This window comes from Agrilus planipennis, unplaced genomic scaffold (genome assembly GCF_000699045.2).
Source record: "Agrilus planipennis isolate EAB-ADULT unplaced genomic scaffold, Apla_2.0 scaffold3, whole genome shotgun sequence".
Classification (NCBI taxonomy): domain Eukaryota; kingdom Metazoa; phylum Arthropoda; class Insecta; order Coleoptera; family Buprestidae; genus Agrilus; species Agrilus planipennis.
Genome location: NW_020442460.1, coordinates 2,371,306 through 2,381,843, shown reverse-complemented (window position 1 = coordinate 2,381,843; position 10,538 = coordinate 2,371,306). Strand labels below are relative to the sequence as shown.

Genomic DNA, 10,538 nt, shown 5'->3' with positions numbered 1-10,538 from the left:
TTTTACTTCCTTGTGTTTACTATTTTATTCGGTAAAAGGTTAATCTATGCGTTGGAAGAAAGGCGAATTTATGCATTGCAGAAATGGTAAGATTTCGAATTTTCGTAACTCTCACAACTATCGACACTACTTCCTTTGATAGTCATAACAAGCTGGCAAATTTCAACATTTCAGATAGTTATTTTGTCAATAAATAGAACAATTTGTACTTGGAAGAATTATTATTAAGCGCCAACCATGAGATATTAATTTGAAATAATTTTTTCAATTTCTAATTTACCCACTACAAACTACCTCAAATTAATGAGGAAGAAATTGTTGCTGTTGTCACACCTCCGCCGGGAATCGAACCCGGGACAGCAACCACGACCAACCGACCTACAGTTAATAATAATAAAAATCGACGGATCGTTAACCTTGTAGGTCGGTTGGTCGTGGTTGCTGTCCCGGGTTCGATTCCCGGCGGAGGTGTGACAACAGCAACAACAATTTGAGATAGTTTGTAGTGGGTAAATTAAAAATTGAAAAAATGATTTCAAATTAATATTGCATATTAATCCACTATTAAGTAACTAATAATATCATAGAACCAACCATGAGAATAACTACAAAGAACGCAGTTAACGCCATCTAAAGAGTCTGTCACTAGTTGTAGGCTTATTCATGTCTTATCGTGCAGTTAGTTTCAAAAGTTGGCATTCTTAATTAAAAAAAACCTGACGAACATTGATAAACTCGTAATTAGTAGCCACATATGAAGCTTGCTTCAGTTATCCATTCCTTAACGTTCGATAAGGCCCTTTTACAAAGAACATCTATAAGTTTTTTAAGTGAGAATTGTTTAGTTAAGTGGTAAGAGCGTTGATTAAAACCTTAGAAGAGTTCTATAGGAAAGTGCGAAATCCACAACACACAATATCTAATTACAAAAGGATTCCATTACCGTTTACTGTCATAACGTATCTAAATATAAACAGGAAGATAAATACATTAACCCGTGTATTTGAGATGTAATCAATCCCCTTCCAATCACGGAGTCCTAATCCTTCAGTCCAGTGTTCCACAGTTTTAGTAAAGGGAAAACTCCAAACTAATTTTCCACTTAGCTTGACAAGCTGCTTATCCGATTTTTTTGCGCTCGAAAATGCGGGTAATATCAACAGTCGTTTGATGAAATTTCCATCTTAAATAATGGTTGGAACAAGTCGACGTGACATTTTCGGTACAATAATAAATTATAAGCATTTTCATCATGATATCGGTTAGATAATAATGTAATTCTCAATAGATACACATTCTTCTTGTCGTTTAGAGCAATTTTCTAGGTACTGTGGAGGATCTAGGTCCATGGTGACTCTAGCCTATATGAAATAATCATAACGATAACAAATACCGGGCGACATGTAAACGGGCAACGCCAAATGGCACGCATGCAAGTTCCGCATACATTTTCATATCCGCTTCTGCATATAGTTCCGCATTTTTGTAACGGAAAGTTATCGGAACTTAACCAAATCTCATTTCTCATCTTTTTGAAAATCAATATATCGGAACAATAAAACAAGTCGTAAAAATTTATTGCTTTTATCTGTTGACTGAACTTGGCCGTTTTCAAAACACAATTCAAATGGAATTGCAAAGCCGCCTGTTGTTCAGGTATCTGCGCCAGCTTTCAGTGAACCCTCTGTAACATTGTGAACGTATTATAAAGCGTTTAAGTTTATGAAGTTTTATCGTCAAGGCAGCGTTTTAGTAGACGGCAAAATTTTGTTAATAATAATATTACCCCTGTACAAATAACTGTTGTAGTTTAGGGTTTAAATTTATTTCCTAGTATTTCGTATGTTGATATTTTCCAAATTTTATTCTCTTATTAGTCTCCTATTTTAATCTAAGAACGTCCAGAATTTTCACTTCCCCCATAGCCAGTTTTAATATATTCTATAGTGTTTGCTCCGTGATGGAAATTCTAAGTTGAAAGTGCAATTTTGAATCCAAAAACTTCCATTTGGCATTATTTTATTGATATTAACCATGCAAATGCTAAATGCAAAATTTGTAACGGAGTATTCCCAAAAAGAACACACGAGTTCTGTATTAAAGAGTAAAGAATCACTTAAAATCATTACAGTTTCGCTTCCGCATCCACTTCCGCAACCGATTCCGCATCCGCTTTCGTTTACGTTTCCGCTTCCGTAAAAATTTACATCGCTAGTGTGTACAAGCTGCTCGCCTTCACTATCCTTCTGCTACTACTTCCGTTCAAAATTGTGCATACTTTTATTTACTTGTGTTACAAATAATTCTAGTTATAATTATATGTAATCTCATCCACCTCTTTGTATATATTTTTTTGTTACACCCTTGATAGATAAAGCATTCCATTGAAAACTTTCAAGTTAGATCGATTATTAAAACTTCTTGACTGTAACTCACAACAAATTGTCAATTCGTTTTCCCATTATTTCAGATCGATCGATACAATTACTGTCAATGCCACATGCGCTCCCTTTATTCGTACAGACATTTGATAAATTCCCACTTGTACTGCTCACGTACATTGAGCATATCCGTAAAGATATGGTAGGTACCTATGTACCTAATTGTAAGTCTTAGATGTGAAGTTAGCTTTACTTTATTACGCCAAATGGCACGAAAGTTACAGCTGACGTAGAATCGATTAATTCGCTAGCAGTTTGCACCGAGTGTCCTTTGACAATTGGCACATCAATGGTCCAATAAACGTCAAATACTTGAAGGCGCAGCTGTTTATTGAATTAACACCACAAGGAAAACTCGATCTCGCTTCTAAAACAAGTTTTCCTGAACGAACACACAGGAAGTAAAAGAACAATACAACTACATGTTTTGGGTATTTTCTAATTACCATTCGATTCTTGATAAAATCTCAATAAAAAATTTTACGTTATTTGGTTTTGGATCCAGCTGATAAGTAATTAACAGTGAAATAATAAGAAACAACCAACCTAAACTAATTAATACCGGACAGATACAAGGTGCCACCCATTGCGTTTATCTTTTGTTAATGGTGCTCTGTTAAAAGATGTTAAAATTGAATAGGGAACATTAAATCCTTGATCAGAAGTTCATTAAAAATAGGAGATGTAGATCGCAATTTATAATCATTTGTAGTTTCGTTAAATTAAGAACAAATTGCTTCATGTAAACACCTTCTGACAACGCTTGCTCCTCCCTTTTATATCACAAGTATTAAAGGAATTTTTGAGGTTATGTTCGTTTTGGAGCATTAAGAGTAAAATTTTCGCTGCATGCAACGAAGATGCGCGCGCAACGAGCAACGGAAATTGCGCGCGCTTAGAAAACGGAAACTCAACAGTATGAAGTTAGCAGTTGACCGCGAGATAAAAAACGATTGATCTGGTCTCAGCTTTTTGTTGACTCGCACCCAGGAAGGTGGTGAAGTATTTCGTTCAACACAAGCGGTCAATAAATGAGTAATCCAATTGATTTTAGGTAACGCCTACGTTACAGAGAGTATTCCGTTATAAAAGATTCTGTTATAAAATAAATGATTAATAGGTGCCTACTAGATAAGCGTCTTACAGTAGGTAACAGGTGAATATACCTTTTCCACCCTGATGTAGCTTCAAAACAGTAGATAAGGTGAATGCAGAATTATTAGGGTGAATTAAACGGTTCGTTGCATGTACCTAATCTGTCAAGGAGAAAAGGAACAGAACACGTTTTGTATACAAAGTTCCGTTGTTTCAGCAAATGGCATAGGAATGGAGGAAGTTCTGGAAATAGAGGCACTTAACTGGGAAAACCTGAGTTTTTCCACCATCGATCCTGAAAGGACTTATACACCCTATTACCAGCGCCCCGAGACATACATAGTTCCCATTCTCTTCTTCATTATTTTCGTCGTGGGAGTCCTGGGGAACGGCACCTTGGTCATAATTTTCCTCCGACATAGGGCAATGAGGAATGTACCTAACACGTGAGTAGCAATATTTCTTCAACTGTCTTTCTAGTACCTACTCACAACCTTTCTCACCGACAAATAAAGAAAAGATACGAATGAAGTTAACAAAGAGAAATGCTTATCAGTTTACACGATGAGGTCACGAATGTTATTTTGGCTGCACAATCTAAATTAAGAAGCGCCTACTGAATTACAATAGGTTGCGAAATACGTATCTACTTACACGATACAAACGCTTCTTCGTTTATTTTGTTTCTTTTATTATTACAACCAAAAACAGTTAGTAGGTAAACGTGGAGACATTTGTTAAGAGAGAATAAATTAATGAAGTCTAGCAATAGGAGATTTAAATCACTCATATGTNATATAGGACTTGGGAGTAAAATCAACTTTAAATAAATTTTAATACTTAATTTAAGAAAATTACTTCTTTTCATCACGTATTATCCCTTTCAGTTAAGTGACAGGTGAATTTGAAAGTACGCAACTGAGAAAACTATTAAATACCTATAAAACAGGCAAGAAATACCCATTGCAACTTTGTGACGAACCACAGCAACAATTTGTTTGCATAAAAAATAATTTCAAGAGATAATTCCAAATAATCCGGTGTAAGATAACGAACAGTTTTATCAAATCCAAGATTATCTGGACATTTGATTTTCCTTCCTTGCTGCTAGCCTTTTATCACCCTTCCTGACAGATATAATCCTTAATTAGCTTTACTGTCGCCTTTGTTCCCTGCAAAGCAATAAGTTATCTATTTACTTCTCTAAATCCTTGTTTACAAGAATGTTTCATTTTCAATGCCAGAAAGTGAGACTATTCCATACTGTACGAGTACCACGGTAATTACCGTCACCATCGCTATGGATTCCAAGGAACCCGTGTTTAGTACGAAAAACTTTTTAGCTATTCTCCTAAGAAAAATATTATCTTGAAATTTGTATCGCTAGGGTCCCAGTAGTCCTCACATGCATTCATACAATCGAGCCATCGACAGATAGTTTATTCGTTGGTTTTTCTTCTTGCTGAAATTAGCTCAGAAAGTTCCTGGAAGGAGTAGTTGGTATATAAAGTAGAGGATAGCGTAGCCTTCAATAAAAAGAAGTCACTTCTATGCTTGCAAACGCTTAATTTAGAAATTGTAAAAAGATTGGTTGAAGGTGTATGTTCGGAGTGCGGTGCTGTACGGGTGCGAAACATTGACGGTGGGCGCGGCTGAAAAAAAAGTTTACAAGCGTTCGAAATGTGGTGTTACAGTCAAATAATGAAAATACCGTGGATAGAGAAGGTTAAAAATTAAGAGGTATTAGAAAGAAAAGAAGAACAGGGGATTCTATGGAAGTCAATAAGGAATAGGCGAGATAGGTTGGTAGGACACCTTCTCAGGCATGAAGGTCTACTCAGAGACAAAATTGAGGCAGAGTTAAAAGGAGCAGAGATAGACTTAGATTAGATTACTGTTGGAAAATAGCTAGGGATGTGGGTTGTTCTAGTTTTGGGAAAATGCGAAGATTAGCTCAGGATAGGAAAGAGTGGAGGTGCGTGTCCAACTAGTCTTAGGACTGACGAACTTATGATGATGATATGCGAAGTTCAAATAGGTTATGGACTTGCATAAAATTAACTGACATGTACGTAAGTTTTTTTACAATATCATCAATTAAAAACGATGTACGATGGAAATTATGTCAAAATCTTTAGCATTAAGTACTTTAAAAATTTCAGGTTTTGAGGTTCCACATTCATAACGATGAGCAGTTTAAAATGATACACCCGGCAACTTTACCAAATGTTTTATTCAGTTACACACTGAAGTGAATTTATCTCCCTTCCGTGGCGGAACACGGAGCAAAATTTTTTGACGATTTCGTTGTAATTTTTTCAGATACATACGGAGAGGAGTTCACGCCCGTTAAATGCGAAGTTTGCCGTGTGAGCAGCTGTCAAAAAGAAAAATGCGAGATAAACGCAATCTGAGGATAACAAGCTGTCATTCTCCCAAAACCTTTTTTACATGACTTCAATAGGGTCGAAAGGCGTTAAAATGTTTCGTATAGTACATAGATGCGATAATACATGCTTATCGATTGACTCTGAAAAGTGTAAAGTAATGTGGAACTGTTACAGCTATTGCTTTCGTGACACACTACTAAGTTCTGTAATGTCCATGTCAGCAACTGATTCGACAAAAAACTTTAGTAGAAAAACGGATATTATAAATTCTGAAAACTCCTTACTACAGGAAATTATTTACAGTTTATATAACTACTACCCGGCTTCACTAAGGAAGTTAATATGAGATTGCGTAATAGTTGGGAAAAAAAGGATAAACTGTACAGTATAAGAGGTACTGTTCGTTTCAAGAAGTTAGAGATATGACCCTTCCCTTTATTAGGATGCACCGTAGCATAATTCCAAATTCAATCATATGTGTCTGCGGAGCTCATTTCTTCACCGATCATCCATCGAGAGCTAGACAAAAATGTACAGTACCATTTACAAAATTTTTTAAACTGCCTCGTTAAAATTTAAGAATACTTAAAAGCATATTTAGCCAAAAATAATGACAAGTGAATTAACTTAACGTTCTACACACCTATAAAACATTTGCTTTGTTTTCTATTGTTAATTTATATACATTTTTGTTTTAAGAAATTGCTAAACATTTTCGTTAAGTACTGTACAGTTCTAGGCGATCTCCTAAGACCGCCCATAGAGAGCTCTGCTCGTTCACGGCTAGTGTGTACTCTTTTTATTTTCGCGCAGATTTCTTCAAGGTCACAATTCTAACACATTGAAATAGACAGTACATAGGTAGCCCTACCCACATAAAAAAAGGCTTCGAATAGTCCAAAATGTTCTAGAACATACCACAACATTCGAGTGTATTCTGAAGCGTTTCACAATGATCAGGGACATTCCAGAGTATTCTCAAACATTGTACAACATTCCAGAATGTTCCGGGATGTCCCCGAACGTTGGAAGCCACGACAGATTACATACCCCTACCATAGACAGCTCCAGCCATACAAAAAAAGCTTCGAATGGTCCACAGAATATTCCACAACATTCGAGAGTGTTCTCTTCTCGAATTTTCAAGAATGATTTAGGATGTTCACGAACATTCCACAACATTCCAGAACATTTTAGAATGTTGTGAAATGATCTCGAATGCCGTCGAATATACTAAAAATTGCTAAAGGGCGAAAATTCCCTTCCTTATATCTTCAAAAGTACGCTCTTTAGGTGAAAACGGGAACCTTCTTCATATACGGGAGATAGAGTGTTAGCACACCATATTAGGTACTCTCTTTATCGTGCCGAAACCCTTTTCTGAGTTTTACCGGTACGCACATTGTACACTTTCTTTTATAATACATATTGATTACGGAAAAAACAGTAAGAGAATCGGTTCTTTACTTACCTGATTGTATCCCTCTCATTGCTGGATGGTCCTCGGCTGAACTGTCTGGTGTACCTTCCATGGCATCCCCGTCAAGACTATCATCTAGCGGGCAGTCGAGCGATAAATTTTGATTGATAGCAATGCCATCATTACATTTGTTATTGTTGTTTCTTTGACTTGATAATACCTGCATCTCCCACATTTGCTCCTGGCGAATGTCGTCGTTGTAGTCCTGGAATGACGAATGCTTCAGTAATACAAATTAAAAATGGAGAAAAGGTTGTCAATATAAAATAATAATTTATTTGCTAGAAATGCTTTTTGAGCTTCAGTTTTTACAATTTTTGCATTTAAAGTTATATTTGTGACTAACAATTTAGTCTTCACATTCTCGTTCTATTCCAGAGATTTCTGGAACACAATCACGATCTGTTGTAGTAAATTCTTCATGTTGTTTTGTTTTTTGTTTAATAAGTGTCGTTTATTTTGTAGGGTGTTGGCACATACCTCCTTGAAACAACGATCGGTTTAACATCAGACTCCGTGTAAGTAATCTATATATTATTTTTTGGTGAATTCCTTTCAACTGAATTAATTATTTCGTTGGTAAAGCCACGAGTGGATGTGAATGGTGCGGATTGAACGTTGTAGGATCGTTAATGACGTAATCGGTCGGGCCCGCTTTGTATTATAAATTACGTTAATTACTGTTGGCTTTTTGGGGTAGTTACGAATACGATTTGATTGGATTGTATTCTCTGGTTTGGTTAAATTATGAGCAGTCGGTTACAAATGGATGATCGTGATGTGGCGGCCCGGCTTGCCCAGCCTCCTGCTGGATTAGTACACCATGCACACAGCGGTAATTAAGCTGATAGAGGCCAAATTATTCTTTTGATCGACTGGTTTTGTTACGTTGTCGTTATATGGGTAACTACCATCGTATGAGCGAAACATTACTACACTGCTCGTCCATTTTGGCTAAATAATTTTTCATATTGGATTAGATATATCTAACTAATCATCATAAGATCGTTAGTCCTAAGACTGCACCTCCACTCATTCCTATCCTGAGCCAATTTCCGCATTTCCCTAAAACTAGAACAACTTACATTCTTAACTATTTACGAATCTAGGCCTACCTCTACCCCTCCTAACTCCTNTGCTTCTTGTAGGGCACGTATTTTCAATAGAAATAAAAAAATAAAAAATAGCCTTCGACAGACTTTAGAACAAAGCTTTATCTATGTTGCTACAAAATTTCAAATCTCTATTCCAAATATTAAACTCATGATATCTAAAACCGATAAGCATGACTCTACGGCGCGTGTACTATTTAATCCCCTCATAATTGTTAATGCTTGGAGCGATCAATCTCTCTGGACTACTGTGGACGGTAAAGAGGATAGCTTTCTTTTAAACTTGGACAAGGGAAGACGGACCCGAAATCGATCCAATCCAATATTATTCCAAATGCTAACGTTTGGTCTAAACCTCCCTGTCATGCAGCTTTGTATCACAGGGATGCTTCTTTTACCTATATATACCTTTTTGAAGTAAAAATTTCTTATGAAAGAGCGGAAAATTGTGCAGTGAATATTGAGGTTAAGAGTAAACTCGATGTAACAGGCACATACAGGTCAAATTTATATACTTAGTATTTAATTCAAAATTATCGACACTTTTAGTGATAGTTTCATGCTCTATTAGAAATTCTGATAATAATAAGTATATGAAATAATTGACGTACTTTGAATCAAATTATATAAGAAAATAGGAAAGTTGAAGTTATGGGTTTCTAAAAGGAAACATCTTTAGACGAATGTTAGGAATTGACTTGTATAAAGCAAATGTTTCTTTACGTCAGAAAATAAATTTAACATTTTTTTCTTTTGTGGTCGTCTGAATGTGATCTCTATTTTCCACGCCTACTTTATCCTTAGCTGATGTTCGTGTAAGGCATCCTGAGTAATAAAACTTCAGAAGTAATAAAAATTCTTATAGCACTCGTAGGAAGGAATAACGTCACAGTACAGATACAATAAATCCATTGAAAGGTCGACTTTAAACTTTTGTTCGCACTCAGTTGGTCACCTTATTTTCTACAAGTCCGAAAACCCTTTATTGCTAAACCTAAATCTTAGAACAACAATGGAGACTCCAGTATTTGGACTTTAGTTCTATTAAATTTGGTTTCGGTTAGGTTACGTTGCTTTATTTCTTATTCCATATTTTAGTCCATTGCAGGATTTTAGATTGTCGGGATTTTTACTATCGGGCGTATTGTTGTGGGAATTTGTGGTGTTCGAATTGTGGCTACCGGGGTTTTAGAGTGGACCCATTCAAAATACAATGGAGATTTAATTATCCAGACCTATATGGATTAACAATTATCCAGATTGCCAACCATCATCATCATAAAGTCGTCAGTCCTAAGCCTGGTTAGACACGCACCCCCACTCTTTCCTATCCTGAGCTAATCTTCGCATTTCCCCAAAAACTAGAACAACCCACATGACACCGTGTCTGACTCCCTTCCTAATATTTACTTCTCTACGTTGCAGCCCCAGCTCTATATCTGCTTGTTGCTCTTTATACAAACTAAGTAACATTCTTCTATCTCTATAACTCATACCTACATTTTAAATATATTTAACATCTTGTCTCATTTAACATTGTCAAAAGTTTTTTCTAAATCTACAAATTCTATGTCAGCACGCTTTCCTTTTTTAATCGTTACCCGTAAAACTAGAATGACCTCCGCGTTCCTCTATTTCTTCTAAACCCAAATAGATCTTCCCCTTATAGTTTTCTGTTATTGTTTCCATCCTCCTCTGTACAATTCTAATCATACGTACTCGATTTCTACTCAGAAACTGTTCATATATATATATAGACATTGGTGTTCTCAGATAATGCCTGTCTAGACCATTGCTCAGCATTCGGGAGGACGCCGGTTCGATTCCGGGTCCGTCTGCCTTGGTAAAAGTTTTTCTGTGGTTTCCTTGGATCACATAGGCAAATGCTGAGGCAGTAATATTCCACAGATAATCTTTCACTCTCTTCTGTCTTCATTTCGTCCGTCTCATCTTTCTCACCCGAACCACCACCCACCCATTCCCACGATTCCTGAAAGCAGGCTGAAGAGGGCCTTCCGCC

The 10,538-nt window shown here is 36.3% G+C and overlaps 1 protein-coding gene across 1 annotated transcript in view; it reads left to right on the top strand.

The window, feature by feature from the left end:
• The first annotated feature begins 3,759 nt into the window (after nucleotides 1–3,759).
• The window catches only part of LOC108742144 (neuropeptide CCHamide-2 receptor-like), a 51,484-nt gene continuing 44,705 nt past the window's right edge, over nucleotides 3,760–10,538 (top strand). Inside the window, exon 1 of the mRNA XM_018477208.1 lies at nucleotides 3,760–3,982. Coding sequence (XP_018332710.1) covers nucleotides 3,768–3,982 — 215 coding nt within the window. The 5' untranslated portion in view covers nucleotides 3,760–3,767. The remainder of the gene's footprint in view (nucleotides 3,983–10,538) is intronic.